We start from the raw sequence: 15,420 nt of genomic DNA on the forward strand, positions 1-15,420 counted from the left end.
TGATGCCAGCTGTTCCATGTGAAAGTTGGGGACGCCTCCACATTGAGTGTTATTTTACTATTGCAGAGTTTTATCGCTAGGGATTATATGTTTATGTTAACTTTGTCAACTCTGGTGTTGGAGGGATTTTTGGCATGCTGGGTCATTTCTGTAAGCCACCGAGCACCTGTGCTCCGTCAGAGCTGTTTAAACTGGAGAAGAAAAGTCTATATACATCAGTGTTCTCGTCTTCCCTTCACCTCTAAGCCTAGGGTTTGAAAGGTAGCTCTGTGTGGATTTAATTTGCATTTATGTTAGCAATGTTAGTAGCAGCATGTGCTTTGGATATTGGGCCAAGAGAAGACATGAGCAAGAAGACAGGTCCTTTTGCAAACAAGGCAGGCAGCAGTCTGAACTCCTCCCCTGTACCTAAACCCCAGAGCCTGGTGGCACGCAGCCAAGGCTTGTCTTAATGAAAATTTATAGTTGAGATTATAATAGGGCAAATCATGTTTAGCAAGTCAACTGAATGACCCCAAAGGGTGTGGAACACACAAGGGCAGTAACTAAATGCTTGTTGCGTGAGGATTTCTTCCCCTCTTGCTGAAGACTTAGCATTGCATAGAAAAGCGGGGAAGGTTTAAATTGCTAGCTCACTAAAGGACAGGAAAGTGAAGTGGTTTTTTGTTTGTTTGTTTTTTTGTTTTGTTTTCTGCAAGGCATGACTCTGGGGTTATTTTGGTTTTTATAATGGTCAAGGAGAGCAGATTGAATGTGGAAACAAAAAAGTATTTTTAGCATTTAAGTCTTATGGCATTGAGACCTCTCACAAATGGTAGTTGCTTCTGGGATAATAAAATCAAAGGCTTTAAAAGGAGAGAGATCACAGGCCTTCCACTACCCACCCAACTCTTAACCCTTGCCACCACTAAATAAAAATCAAAGGTTGATTATGGGCTGGGGAGATGGCTCAGTGGGTAATGAGCTTGCCACACAAGCATGAGGACCCGGTTTAGATTTCCAGAACCCACTTAATTAAGGCTGGGTGTGGTGTCATATCTGTAATCTCAGTGCACATGGCAGGATGGGGCACTCCAGAGCTAGCTAGCTTTGAATATACAGCAGCAAACGGTAGGAGACTTTTCATGAGGAACGTAAGAGGAGGAATGTTAATTATTAGTGAGAAATTTTAAACCAACTGTGACTACTGTAAAAGGCCCCTGGAGTCATGTATTGTTTGTCTTTTTTTTTTAGAAGAAAGGTAACGGGGGAGCTTTCTTGAAGGTCTTCTCACTTCGCACTCACTGTCTGGGGAGTTGGGAGCAGAGACTCTCCCATCAAGGGCCCTTCTCTCCCTTCTTACCCTGCTTCTCCTCTGTCCAGTACCAGCAGCAGAGCCCATCGAATACGCTCAGTTCCCTTTCTACCTCAACGGCCTACGAGACACCTCAGACTTTGTGGAAGCCATTGAAAAAGTGAGAATCATCTGTAACAACTACACAAGCCTGGGACTGGCCAGCTACCCCAATGGCTACCCCTTCCTGTTCTGGGAGCAGTACATCAGTCTGCGCCACTGGCTGCTGCTAGCCATCAGCGTGGTACTGGCCTGCACGTTTCTGGTGTGCGCAGTCTTCCTGCTGAACCCCTGGACGGCTGGGATCATTGTGAGTTTATTATAAGGGTCTTTATGGAACTCGGATTCCTTTCAGCACAGCTCTTGCTGTAGCCGGGGAAGTTTTGTTTATGTCTGGGCCTTTGGAGAAGGCGGGTATGGATTGCATCATCTGTAAGATATTTATTCTACTTGAGGTGGTGAGGTTCATGGAGAAGGTAGAGCCTCTCATGCCAGAATCTGGGTCCCCTCTCACACAGCATTAAAACATGCATAGGGTCTTTGTAAGCACACTGCATAAAAGCACTGAAAATTTACCAAGTAAAAATAACAAAAGCATAACTAATTTTCCAATTCTAAAGTCTCATTGTGTGTCCTCCCAGACCTAAGAATTTGTAGCAAGTTCTTCTGTGTGTACGGTAGAAGTGTGCACAGAGGAAGTTGGACAAAAGTGCAGGGGTGAGGATGGCACTCAGGCCTCTGTGCACCACGTGCACCTTATCTCCTGGAGGAGAAATGATGAACTGCCACTCAAAGTCAGTCTGGGGTGTCTTTTTTCCACATTACCCTCAGATTTGAAGTCAGTTGTGCGTAGTCTGAAATCCTGGCATTGCTTTAAGTTCTGTGAACTGTGGCGATAGCCTTTAAAATGCCAGAACTGTAAAAACAGGTTGTGTTTCTGAGTTGAGTCTGGGCAGCAGGTACATTAAAGGTAAATGTTTAGTCTGCAGATGTCTTCACAGCACTTAAGACATGGATGGTGTCCATCTTCCGCCATTTCTCCAGACTTCTGCCACCATCTGCTGCCCTAACCCCAAGCAGGGAAGATGATTTTCTTTTTCTCCATGTGGTGAAAGTCAGGGAGGCTCATGAGAACCTCCATGGTTCTGAACCAGTATTCTCCTCCAAAGTCTACCTTGCAGCTTTTCTTACCATTTCTCCACACGTTTTCACAGGGAAGGTGAAAGACTCCTCAAAGCCTTTGTTTAGACCTAAGGGTCTGCTTTGGGGATCCTAGTTGTTCCCCCTCTCCTCAGAGCACAGAGGTGCCATCACCTGACACGTGGCCACTGATGGCCTAGGCTCCCAAGTCTCTTCCTTTGTTCGTGGGCTCTCCAGCCAGAGCACCGCACCTGACCCACACAAACTTTATTCACCCATCTGACCAGCTTTCTATAGGCTGCAACCTGTACCAATAGAAGTCCTGGATATGAGCCCAGGAAGGGTTAAAGGGTTACCGTTCTAGAGCTCAAGGTTAAAAAGCTTGGTTGTAAACCACAGTTGTCCTAGGTGTTGGCTGCAGGACCCCTGTGTGCAGGCTCCCCCGTGTGCAGGCTCCCCCAAGGCTCAAGTCAGGTATATTAGCAGTACAGTATTTGCATGTGACCTGTGACGTCCTCCTCTATCCTGAATGATCTCTAGTAACATACAATACTTAATACAGTGGAAATGCTGTGTTGCTGATGATGGAATAGTGACAGGATGGAATGTGCTCAGTGGTAGCTTAATCCTTTGTGGATGGCTCCGATGTGTGGTCCCTTTATTTTTCCCTTTCTGAGATAGGAAAGGGCACTAAACTGGTGGATTAAAAGCTAGCTCAGCCACTGAAGTACTTAATGTACAAAGCTGGGTGTGCATGGCACTAGGCATGGTGCTGTGGGGACCAGGGAGGCGGAAACAGGAGCATGCCTGGCCGGCCACCCTCATCAGTGTATCTCAATAACATGAGGGGAACAACACCCAGGCTTTCCTTCTGGCACACGTGCACACAGATGCATGGACACACAAATGCATGTACACAAACCCATAAACATACACACAAACACCCCATTTTTAGCCTGACTGACAGGAAGTTGCCCAAATATCTCCCTTCCAGAAGAAAGTTGAGGTGCAAGACAAGTTGTCCGGAGGTAAAGGAAGTCAGTGCTTTCCTAGTATTTAGTTGACAGGTGTGTTACTGCTCCCCCTCAGAGGACACCACCCTGGGGCTGTTGATTTGCACTCTCTAGCACCCCTGGCAGACCCTGTGCCCTGTGACTGACTGTGTGTTACTTCTTTGAGGTCATGGTCCTGGCTCTGATGACCATTGAGCTCTTCGGCATGATGGGCCTCATTGGGATCAAGCTGAGCGCTGTGCCTGTGGTCATCCTGATTGCATCCGTCGGCATTGGAGTAGAGTTCACCGTTCACGTGGCCTTGGTACGGGAGGCTCTTGGGGGAGGTTGGCCGACACCGGCAGGGCAAAGGGATCTGTCACAGGGACAGCTTCAAGCACAGCTTTTCTGAGGAGGTCTGAAGTGTGAGTGATGAGAGACATGGAGAGTGCATTGGAGAGGCCTTCGAGGGCTCCAAAAGATGGTGTCACCTGGTGCTGAGGTTGCCACTGTTGTCCCAGGACAGTCTGTGTGCTTAGGCAGACATCCACAGTGTTTTAAGTACAGTCATAAAGTGGGGATAAAACAAGACCACCCTCAGAGGCTTGGTGGTGGGGCTAGCTTAATTGAGGGTGTGGTAGCTGGCAGCCTCAGAAACACCCTAGGGCCTGTGACTGGAAGCGTGGTGCACAGCCCTGAAGAGCCTGCGCTTCCACCTCAGCCCACCCAGCTCTGCAGACCTTCCAGCCTCTGCATGCATCCATGGCAGCAGGAAACAAGCTGGGCTGCGCTCGCCACGACCTTGGCCCTCTTTCTTTATACACTTCCTTGTTGTTGGAAGGAATTAACCCAAAAGAGAGTATAGAATCCAAAAGGTGAGCCACCTGTACACACTGTTGAGAAAACTAGTTAAAAGTCTTGATACACTGTACAGTTTAATTTCTGCCTACAAATGTGCTTACAGCCTAAGTCTCCAGGGCTGTTGGCAGGCATACAGTAAATAGTACTGACTGAATTAGATGCTGGGTTTTGGAATGCCCACGTTGGGAAACCCAGCTCTGTGCCTGAACCAAGTGATGGCCGTTAGCGGTGCTTTTCCAGCATTGTTCTTTGGGTGCAGTATGTGGTGTGTGCCCTCTGTAGCCTCTGGGAGCTGCCATTGCTCTCACAGGTTGTGGACCTAGAAGTGTGAGTGAGAGAGAACCGTGCATGCATGTGTGTGTGGGTGCCCTGCCTGTGGACATACTGTTACTGAGGCACCAGTCAGGTCACCTTGTTTTCTAGGACAGACCCTCTCGCTGGCCTGGAGCTCACTAAGCTAGGCTGGCTGATAGCAAGGTCCAGGGATCTGCCTGTCACCATTAGAAGCCTAGACCACTTGGTTTTGTTCACATAGGCACCATCACCAACTCTGGCTCGATACTATGAACAGGCCATTTAGGGAATCCAGGTCCAACAAGACCAAGTACCACACAAAACCAGACAAAACCAGGCATGGTAGTGCACACCTGTAAACCGCAGCACTCCAGAAGCACAGAGGAGTAAGTTCAAGGTCATTCTAGTATAGTAGTGAGTTTGAGGACAGTCAGAAATACATGAAAAAAAAAATCAACCAAACCCAAGTATAGACAGAGCTGAGCACTGCTCCACATGCAGACCGTGACAATCTCAATTCTTCTTTGCTCAGGCCTTTCTGACAGCCATTGGTGACAAGAACCACAGGGCTATGCTTGCCCTGGAGCACATGTTTGCTCCTGTTCTGGACGGCGCTGTGTCCACTCTCCTGGGGGTACTGATGCTTGCAGGGTCCGAATTTGACTTCATTGTCAGGTAAGCAGAAGTGAACAGGAGACGTGGTAAAGAAATCATTCTTGTGTTTGTGGCTTGTTCCTTCTTTATCTGGTAGGTGGCAGCATCTCAACCTGTCCCTCACAGTCACCCTTATCTAGCAGTATCTTGGGAGACACCTGGGAAAGGGTTAAAGTAGAGACAACTCCACAGCTTGATGCTAGAATCACATGGTGTCCCATGTGTCAAGTCCAGTTGCAAACATCTACAGAAGGGTGACTTGTGGCTTTTGATAATTAATGATGTTCAGCTTTTGTTCCCTCTCCTTCAGAACTGGGGGACATGGCTCAGTGGGATGCATGGAGCCTTGGGTTCTATCTCCCACAATACATGGAACAGGTGTGAGTGGCTCAGCTCTATAATCCCAGTCCTTGGCTCTAAATTGAGTTTAAAGGCAGCAGAGATGGATGCATGAGCCTTAAAGCAGACTGTAGAAAGAAAACTTAGTGGACCTCCAGTATACCAAGCTAGTATACCTAGCTCTAAGCATCACACAGGAAATGAGTACAGTGTACCCAGATTTTGTGTTTGGGTCACTTCTGAGGCCTCATAAATGCTGAACACCTGACGGAAGGCTCAAATTTAGAGATGCCAAGCCTGGCTTGTGTACTCCTCTTCCCATCACAAGGCAGGTTTTTGTTACTTTGTTCAGGTAAGATGGTAACTTTGCAAAGTGTAAAGGACACCTCCTTTATAAGAGAGAAATAACCCTCTGGCTTCTCTGGATGAAAATCATGAGCCACTGTAAAGAGGCAAAGCCAGTACAGGCAATAAGTAAGGTACTAGCGTGTTGTTCAAGTGAGGCCAAACCCAGAGGATGGGTAGGGTGCTGCATGTCTGGAGAGCTAACCTAACCAAGCTGTTCTTGGTAGCATGGTTTGGTTTTCTTTATTGCAAATCTTGGAAACAGGATTGCTCTGTGCTTCCCTGGCTGGCCTAGCTGCTCTTCAGAGCACTTTTTAGGAAAAGCTGGAAAGGGTGACAAAGACAAGAAAATGCTTTTTTACAGGTTAGGTGTCCTTGTTTTTGTTTGTTTATGAAACAGGTGTCATGTAGCCCAGGCTTACCTCCAATGCATGTAGCAGAGAATGACTTTGAACTGTTGACTGTCCTGCCTCAGCCTCCTAAGTGCTAGAACTATAGGTATATGCTGCCACATCTGGCTGTAGTCACGTTTTCCATGTGCACACACATGAGCCGGCCAAGTAGGGGGAGTTGGCCTTTTCAGATAAAAAGGATATTTAGCTCACCGTTTTAGCTGAAGATCAATACAATAACTAGTTATGCTAGGGCTGTAGCTCAGTGATATACCAAGCACATGGGGCAGAGGAAGAAAAGAAGAGGAGGCGAGTCTATTGATGAGTCTTGAGGCACAATAGCTCATTGTGTATCCAAGCTTCCAGGGTGTGTGGTTGGCTGTTTGCTGGAAGAGTAAGCAGAGGGTGACTCCATTTCAGTGCAGACCAGCACTCTTACATAATAGGCTTCTTCGCCATCTGGAGCTGTTAAAGTGCAGCTTGACACAGGCCTTTCCATCGGCTCCCAGGTGAACCTGAGGCCGCTGGTCTTCACACAGCCTATTGATAAGCCTACTGAACCAATCAGTAGATTCTCATTTGGCAAATACCACTGAGATAGTTGCTTTAACTTAGATCCTGGGTTAGGTTTGTTTTGTTGTAAACTGTTGTTTGTTTGTTTTAAACTGTTTATTTCCTCTGCCAATACTGGCTTTGCCTTTTTGATATAAAAGCCCAATGCCAAATGACACTTCTTTGGCATGGTCTCCTAGCTCTTCCAACATGAAGGCAAAGCCAGTCTCACAGATGCCTGTGTTTTTTTGTTTGTTTGTTTGTTTGTTTTTTAATGCTGGCAAGTAGCATGTAACCCATGCTGCTGTGTGCTTATGGTCTGCAGGTATTGGGGGATACAAGTCTCTCCAGGCAGTTTAAAGTCAAGAGAATTGCAGGGTGTGCTGGGACCTTGCAGGTCAGCTGAGGCAGCAGTGAACAGCTTTGCAGAAGCTTTCCCCTCATCCTGTCCTACCTGGGCCTGCTCAACCCCTCCCAGAGATATCAAGGTTCCTGTTTCAAGCACTTAGAAGGGCTTCCCATTTTCTAAAATAGGATGGATAAAGTCCTCTCTGGAGTCAGATAAATGAGCAGACACTGTATACATGAAACTGTCAGAAATCTAATTGGTCTGTTTAGGTTGCAGCTAGATAAATGGGATGCAAATGTCTTAATGCCTGCCGCTGATATATGCCTCCCCCAAAAGTTCCACAGTTTATGTTAGAGCAAGACACTGACAGCCTGAGTTTTTGCTAATGCAACTCAGCAGGTTTTAGTGTTTACAATAGCTAGAAGGTATTTGTACTTTTATAGGGATTCTCTCTCCTTTCATCTGATGTCAAAACATACATACACATAGCATTGTAGGGTGGCTGTTCAGGTTTATGATCCAGAGGACCATTAACACAGATAGATATCTAGTCTTCTCTCTTTATTTTCCAGAACATCCTAACCCCCACCCCCAGCCCCTACCCACTTCCATCAAAGCCCTAGAAATCATTAGTTCCAGAAAAGCATCCTTGCGTGGAGTGTGTGCCCTCCAGCTGTGCAGAGCGCTGACCAGAGGCGGGCCCTAGCTGACAGGTTTACCTTGGTATTCTTGAAGGATCCCAGACCTTTAGCCCTCAATGGTGGGAACGCAGAACTCGCTGTTCGCTCTCCCTCTTCTGCCATGGTGCTTCAGTCTTTATGTTTGAATTGGCTGACGCAAAACAAGAGTATTCAAAGATGCTAAATTGTTCAACAAAAGATCGGCCTGCAGAGCAGCCCTGCATTGTGGAGTGCCCTCGCCCTGCACAATGCCATGGCTCCCACAGAATGGGCAGCGTTTTCTTTGCAGAAAGCTGGTTCCTGTGTTCTAAAAAGGTTGCAGTTGGAGCTATTTGGTAAAACTGGAACCCAGAGAATTCTAGGCAGAAAGTTGTGATTAATGAAAGCCCAGGGAAAGCCTTACCTGCTGTACTTAGAGACTTAATTAGAGATTCTGCCGTAAGAGGCAAGGGCATTTCACAGTGGATTAGCTGCCTGCAGAAGCGGGCTGCTTTTCCTCCTGGGCCAAATTGTTTAAATTCTCCACCCTTCACTTCATTTGTTTGCTTCTGCTGGGTTTCCGTGAGAGGGGCCCCTCGGCATTGTATCTGTGCTTTCAGCTTGTTCAGCCATTCAGTTCACATTCCATATTTCTGTGTTGGTGTAGCACGTTCATAAATAACATTACAGGCATGAGATGTCAGCAAATTAACTAATTTTTTTTCTCTTTGTGAATTAACACTGTAGGGTATGGAAGGTAGTCCTCAGAGTCATAGGGTTAAAAAAGAACAAAGTCTCAAACTGATCTTGTGCTCAGTTTGAACTATGGTCTCTGTAGATGACTCCAGCAGGGTGGGTCGTTCAGTGGCGCTCTCAATGCTCTCCTTTCACATTGACAGGTCCAGTATCCCTTTTGTCTTCCAGATACTTCTTTGCTGTCCTGGCTATTCTCACCGTCCTGGGGGTTCTCAATGGACTGGTTTTGCTGCCCGTACTCTTGTCCTTCTTTGGACCATGTCCTGAGGTCAGTGATTGCCCAGGGTGAGAGGTTCACCCCACAGGTCACCTGCCCTCCCCAGTGCCACTCCTGATTCAGATACTCAGGTGCTACTGTATTCGCTGGTGGTGTGGGCTCTGCAGTAAGCACCCAGGGACAATGGCTGTCTCCCTTTTCCCTCTGACAGTTCAGGCTGCGGCCCGTAGAGCTGTGTTATGTTTTAGACCAGCTGATGGCAGCTTTAGTCTTGGAGATATGTGAAGGTTGGTTTTCTACACCAGATAAGTGTTTGGGCTTTACAGGACAAAACAGATAAAAGACACCTATCCTGCCTTTCTGGTGTTGGAACACGGGGCAATATTCTGGTGCCAGAATCTTGAGGGTCTTCCAGATAGCAAGAAGAAAGGAAGTAGATACAGTGCAGTGTGGGGTTCCTGTCAGGTGACAGAGGCTGATGAATAACTCTGGCTTTGAACTTTGAAACTGGCCAATAGATAAGCATATGTAACACTTCTAATCGAGAAGAAACAAATGTTCCACTTCTAATCGGGAATCCGCCTAAATAGGTGTCTCCAGCCAATGGCCTAAACCGGCTGCCCACCCCTTCACCTGAGCCGCCCCCGAGTGTCGTCAGGTTTGCGGTGCCTCCCGGTCACATGAACAATGGGTCTGATTCCTCCGACTCCGAGTACAGCTCTCAGACCACGGTGTCTGGAATTAGTGAAGAGCTCAGGCACTACGAAGCACAGCGGGGTTCTGGAGGTCCTGCCCACCAAGTGATTGTGGAAGCCACAGAAAACCCCGTCTTCGCCCGGTCCACTGTGAGTCACTTCAGGGACTGGGAAGATTCATCTTTCCTATGGCGGTGGGCCAGAAGGTGCCGGGGAGGTCCCTTCCTACAGATCTCATAGGCAGATGGGGTGTGATAAGAAGGTGTATACAGCAGGTCAGATCAGAGGAAACTGCCAGCATGACGCTCTTTGTAAACTATGACATGCTTCCTTTTAATCTTGTGAATTGAAACAGAGCAGTCTAGCATTGTTACAGGGAGGCATGGTTTTCCCAGCCCCACCCTTATTCAGAACGGACTCAGAGCTTTACCCCCTTTTATCCCTTCCATCTTATCTTTTCACACTAGTGATCATTTCAGAGTGATATATGAAGAAATGTAATAAATAGTGTATCATACTGCCATGAGAAGCATTTTTTTTTCTTCTCATCTGTATTACCTTTAATTGGCCTTGGCACAAAATTGTTTTAATTATTCAGTAAGGCTTTCCCATAGGTTTATGGCATCAAGCTCTTACTGTTATAGATGGCTGGTGATCTGTGAAGCTCAAAAGCACCCCAAATTCTTACCTTAATTCCAGAAGGTAGTGAGGAATGCATGGGTTCCTTCCTTAACCTTCTCCCAGCCCCCAACCAAGATACTCAGCCTCAGAGAGTTAAGGAAGGCTCCAAAGCTCCCGTTGCTGCCCAAGGCCCCCACCATCCTTACAGGAAATGTGTTTTTCAGTCCCAGGCTAGAGCAGCCTTCCATGAAGGAGAGAAGGGCTGTCCAATGAATTGTGTTCCTGTCCCCTGTCCCCTGTCCCCTCACACCCCCTCACACACACCCGTGACGATGCCCCGCTGAGCTGCACTGTGAATCTGGTTCTGTTCAGCAGGAGCCTAAAAATAGGTACAAGCTCACCGACTTTGAAGTTGGTCACGGTCTCTTTGATGGATGTGGCCACTGTGTTGCTCCGAGCTTTGTACAGAGACCCAGAAACCAGATTCTTAGTACTCAGGCAGAAGCACATTGCCTAACAGAACTATCTGTGTGGAAGTTTTTCCTCCTCTCTTCAGTACATTAGCTACTGGCCACAGCTGGCTTGGAGCTAGAAGCAGGTGAAATAAAGGCAGTATGACCCAGAGGGAGGAGCCTTACACCTCTAAAGGCTCTTGTATATAGGTGTGTATGTACCAAGACTCCCTGCCTCTTGGCCATCCAGAGCCAGGCACTTGGCAGTTTTTGAGGAGAAGGACCTAGGGTCTGGCTAGACTGAGCAGGGTGGGGCAGTTTGGCTGTGGGAGTGAGCTGCTGGGGTGCTCCTGCAGCTGTGGGCAGCAGCTCTGTGCCTCCAGCCCGCTGTGCTGGAGCAGACAAGATTCACGTCCTGGCCACTACTGAAGGAATAGGGTTTTTTTGTGTTTGGAAGGTCAGCACCCTATGTCCCTGGGTTAACCAGTGTCACCTCTGCAGGTGGTCCATCCAGAATCCAGACATCGTCCTCCCTTGAATCCTCGGCAGCCCCACCTGGACTCTGACTCCTTGTCCTCTGGACGGCAAGGCCAGCAGCCTCGAAGGGAGCCCCCCAGAGAAGGCTTGCGGCCACCTCCCTACAGACCGCGCAGAGACGCTTTTGAAATTTCTACTGAAGGGCATTCCGGCCCTAGCAATAGGGACCGCTCAGGCCCCCGTGGGGCCCGTTCCCACAACCCTCGGAACCCAACGTCCACCGCCACAGGCAGCTCTGTGCCCAGCTACTGCCAGCCCATCACCACTGTGACAGCTTCTGCTTCTGTGACTGTCGCTGTGCACCCTCCACCTGGGCCTGGGCGCAACCCCCGAGGGGGGCCCTGTCCAGGTTATGAGACTGACCACGGGGTGTTCGAGGACCCCCATGTGCCTTTCCATGTCAGGTGTGAGAGGAGGGGCTCGAAGGTGGAGGTCATAGAGCTGCAGGACGTGGAATGTGAGGAGAGGCCGTGGGGGAACAGCTCCGACTGAGGCATGTGCTGTGGGTGCACTGGTGATGCTTCCCAAACCCCGGACCCTGGGGACCCTTATCCCCAAGGCAAGGCTGCTGAGGCCAAACTCTGTCCTCTGTAGACTAACAACACAGTTCCAAATTGGGTTGCTTCTCTTTCCCTGTAAATCCCTTGAGTGCAGTTTATCAGCTTTACCTTGTACCTGTTTGCTGAGCGCTCATAGAGCAGAATTCTAACAAGCATGCAGATGACCTTGCAAGGTGAAGGTACATGACGTGGATTTAGCACCATAGTCAGTCCATTGTAGAGGTGCTTAGCTCAGTGTGGTCATGACCATAATATGACCTCTTTTTTTTTTTTTTTTTTTTTTGTTTTTTTTTGTTTTTTTTGTTTTGTTTTGTTTTGTTTTGTTTTCTTTTAAAGGGTAATTAAAATCTGAAGCAAAGAGGCCAAAGATTGGAAAGCCCCCCCCCCCTTTCCAGAACTGACTGCTTGAAGAGAACTGCTTGGAATTGTGGGAAAGCAGTTCATTGTTACTGTAACTGATTGTATTATTTTGTGAAATATTTCTATAAATATTTAAGAGGTGTACACATGTAATATACATGGAAATGCTGTACAGTCTATTGCCCAGGGCCTCTCCACTCCTGCCCCAGAGTCGGGAGACCCCGGGGGTCCTTCCCTCTGTGTGCATTGGTCTCTGTGCTGCCACCAAGCTTAACTTAGTCTTTAAACTCTCCCAGCATACGTCGCTGCTGCTTATATATTGTATAATTTACCTGTATAATTCTATGCAAATATTGCTGTGTAATAGGATTATTTGTAAAGTTTTCTGTTGAAGATATTTTAAATTTGCATATCACAACCCTGTGGTAGGATGAAATGTTACGTTAACTTTCAAACACGCTATGCGTGGTAATTGTTTTAAGAGCAGACATGAAGAAAACAGGCTGATCCCAGTGGCTTCTCTAGGGCTAGTTTTGTGCGGTCCTCGTGGGCATGTGTGTGGACATGGGACTTTCCAATGTACTGTACTGTGATTATTTTGTTGTTCTTTTGGCTTGTTTGTTTCTCTTTGCTTTGTGTGACCTTAGCCCCTGCCTCCTGAGCTGGGAAAGGCCAGGTCTCTCTCCATTGTGATGCTGTGGGAGGGTGCCCAGTCATCTGTCTTAATCTCGTCTCTGGGAGTATCCAAGAGGAGCCAGACTTGCTTCATGCCTGTGGCAGCCCTGAGGTCATGAGTGGCCAGCCCTCCCGGCCCCTCTCTGTACTTCCGAGAGTATGCTCTCACAGATCATAGTGTTGGCCGATAGTTACCAGTTATACCACATGGCCTGGTGGTGAGTCTCAGCTGGGTCAGGAGATTGCACTTCAGGGAAGTGTGGTTGTACCTTTCTTGATGGTCGACACATGCACACAGCCTCCTATTCCATATCCCAGATACAGGCATTAAAAATAAATACATATATATTTCAGTCAAGGGCTGTATTCAAGTTTTTACAACTGTGAGTCCCTCTCTTGAAAAATTGACTGCCTGGCTGGGGCATGCTAACAGTGTTGTGGTGAGCTAAGTGGGGATGAGCTTCCAGGGACTCTTCTGCATGCTCCTGTCCTGTGTGTCCTTCCTCCCCTTCTCCACTGTTAGCATTCATCCAGTGGGATGTCTATGGAGGAGCAGGAAGAGGCCACCCCATAGAAGTGTATAGAGAAAGCTCTTTGAACCTGGTGTTGGATTGCAAAGTTTGATCCTGTTCTCCTTCCGTGAGAACCGTGAGAACCAAAACCTTCCGTGAGGTTTTGGCCTCTTTGCCTCTGGCCAGAGACTAGTAAATAGGGAAGCAATGTCCTTGTCCTTCCCCAGTAAGCCCTGAGAAATTATCTCAGAAGAAGGGAGCTAGTGCCCATGGAAGCTGACGAGCACTCTCTGCGTGCAGATTCCCTGAATCCCTCCTGTCTTTCATGGAACAATTTAAGGCGATGGGCCCCTCATAGTACCAGCAGTCTAGTGACCTCAGACCCGAAAACTAATCCCCCAAACTGTAAGGTACTAACTAGAAGCCACCCATGGCTACCAAGTGTGTGTCTGTGTCTGTGTCTCTGTGTGTGTGAAAGTATGCTGGAGGCCCTGGCTGCCCACTGCTACTGTCTAAATGCCTGTCAAGCCACTGTCTGCCCGCCAACACCAGCTCTGCTCAGACAGCTTGAACGCTGAGTTGAGGAGAGAGATAGAGAATTCTGAAGGCACTTCCCTGTGGTTCTTGGTTGTGTCCCTGACCCCTGAGCCTCGCTTTTGTGGCAAAAGGAAGTTCATACAGCCCCTTGGCTTCTGTGCATGATGAATTACATCAGCCAAGGCAGGAAGGACACAGAGCTGGCAGGAGACTACAGTCTCAGAGTGAGAGAGAGAGAGTGTGTGTGTGTCTCATAGTTTATTTTGTCTGTATTGTTTGTTCATTTGGATGTTTTAATTTTTAAAAGAGAAGATCTTTGCTGATATTTATAATTTTGTATCATAAGAATGTCCTCCAGAATTTGTCATGCCAGTTTATAACAACAACAAAAGAAAAAATGCAGGGATTTTATTTCTGTTGGAAACACTATTGCAGTTATGTTTTACTTTTGAACAGAAGTTTTATTTGTATAGAGTGCTTACTAATGTTAAATAGTTCAGAGTATATAACATTTCCATTAAGGACTCATGGTAGATTTTAGTGTAAGGAGTTTAAAGGAAATAAATATTCAAACTGGGTCTTGTCTGCCAATTTGGGTGGAAATGAGTTTGTGTCATTTCAATTACAAAGATGAAAGTATGCCATATAATTTATTTATATGAAAATTTATTTTTGTAGTGTACATAGTAGTCATCAAGTCTTTTGACAGAAGTATATTTTTAAAGAATTTATATGTGATAAAATCCATAATGTCTGGAACTTTGCTGAGACATGAGTGTGAGGACACATTTCGTTGTAAATGACAGCAAGGAAGAGACTATGTTTAACAGTGTTAAGAGAGTGTACAAGTGAGCAGCTGTTCCTGTGATTGGGAAGTGTTGGTGTGAGCATTGTGACCTGGTGCAGTTCTCAGATGAAAATGTACAAAACTCTCTAAATATTAATGTTCAAACACTGATAGAAATTCTAACATGAATAAAGATAATATAACTTGTTGGTTTATGTGCTTGTTTAAGTGTTCACTTCATCATTATGTCATGCATGAGGAAAGCATGTCTAGAAATAAGACCCCTGTTCCTAGTTCAGGCCTGGTTTTGCAACAGTAAACAAGTGCTTGGGAAGGCCATGGAGGCTGAAACCATTCTAAGCATGTGAGTCCTAGAGGGAGGAGTAAGCCAGCTACAGCCAGCACTGCTTCCTGGTTTTATATGGTTTGTCAGGGGACAGCCATGTTTTGTGTCTATGCATACTGTTCATGGCTGTTTTCACGCTATGATGGCAGAATTGTCTAGTGTGCAGTGGTGATTGACTGTCCTTTGGACCCTGAACTATTTACTCTCTGGTCTTTAGGAAGAAGCCTACCAGTTCCTCTTAAAACAAGGAAGCGTTTGGCCGATGCTACTCAAATGTGGTCCATGAATCAGCATGCCTTGGAAGCCTGCTAGAAAAGCCAGCGCCCAGCGCTGCTCCAGGCCCACTAACTGCAGAATCCGTGGGAGGAAAGCCCAGGCATCTGCTCTAATAGCTCCAGTGGTTCTGAAACTCCAGGAGAAACAATCTCTAAATTCCTTCCAGGCGAATGTGGCCT

At 47.1% G+C, this 15,420-nt stretch overlaps 1 protein-coding gene across 3 annotated transcripts in view; it reads left to right on the top strand.

The window, feature by feature from the left end:
• The window catches only part of Ptch1 (patched 1), a 65,098-nt gene extending 50,264 nt beyond the window's left edge, over positions 1–14,834 (top strand). For all 3 annotated transcript variants that reach the window (XM_055597930.1, XM_055597928.1, XM_055597929.1), the window contains exons 18-23: positions 1,363–1,643; positions 3,653–3,790; positions 5,153–5,295; positions 8,835–8,934; positions 9,474–9,728; positions 11,153–14,834. In XM_055597930.1, coding sequence (XP_055453905.1) covers positions 1,363–1,643; positions 3,653–3,790; positions 5,153–5,295; positions 8,835–8,934; positions 9,474–9,728; positions 11,153–11,680 — 1,445 coding nt within the window. In that variant the 3' untranslated portion in view covers positions 11,681–14,834. The remainder of the gene's footprint in view (positions 1–1,362; positions 1,644–3,652; positions 3,791–5,152; positions 5,296–8,834; positions 8,935–9,473; positions 9,729–11,152) is intronic.
• Positions 14,835–15,420: the final 586 nt, after the last annotated feature.

This window comes from Psammomys obesus, unplaced genomic scaffold (genome assembly GCF_907164565.1).
Source record: "Psammomys obesus unplaced genomic scaffold, mPsaObe1.curated_primary_1811, whole genome shotgun sequence".
NCBI classification, from domain to species: domain Eukaryota; kingdom Metazoa; phylum Chordata; class Mammalia; order Rodentia; family Muridae; genus Psammomys; species Psammomys obesus.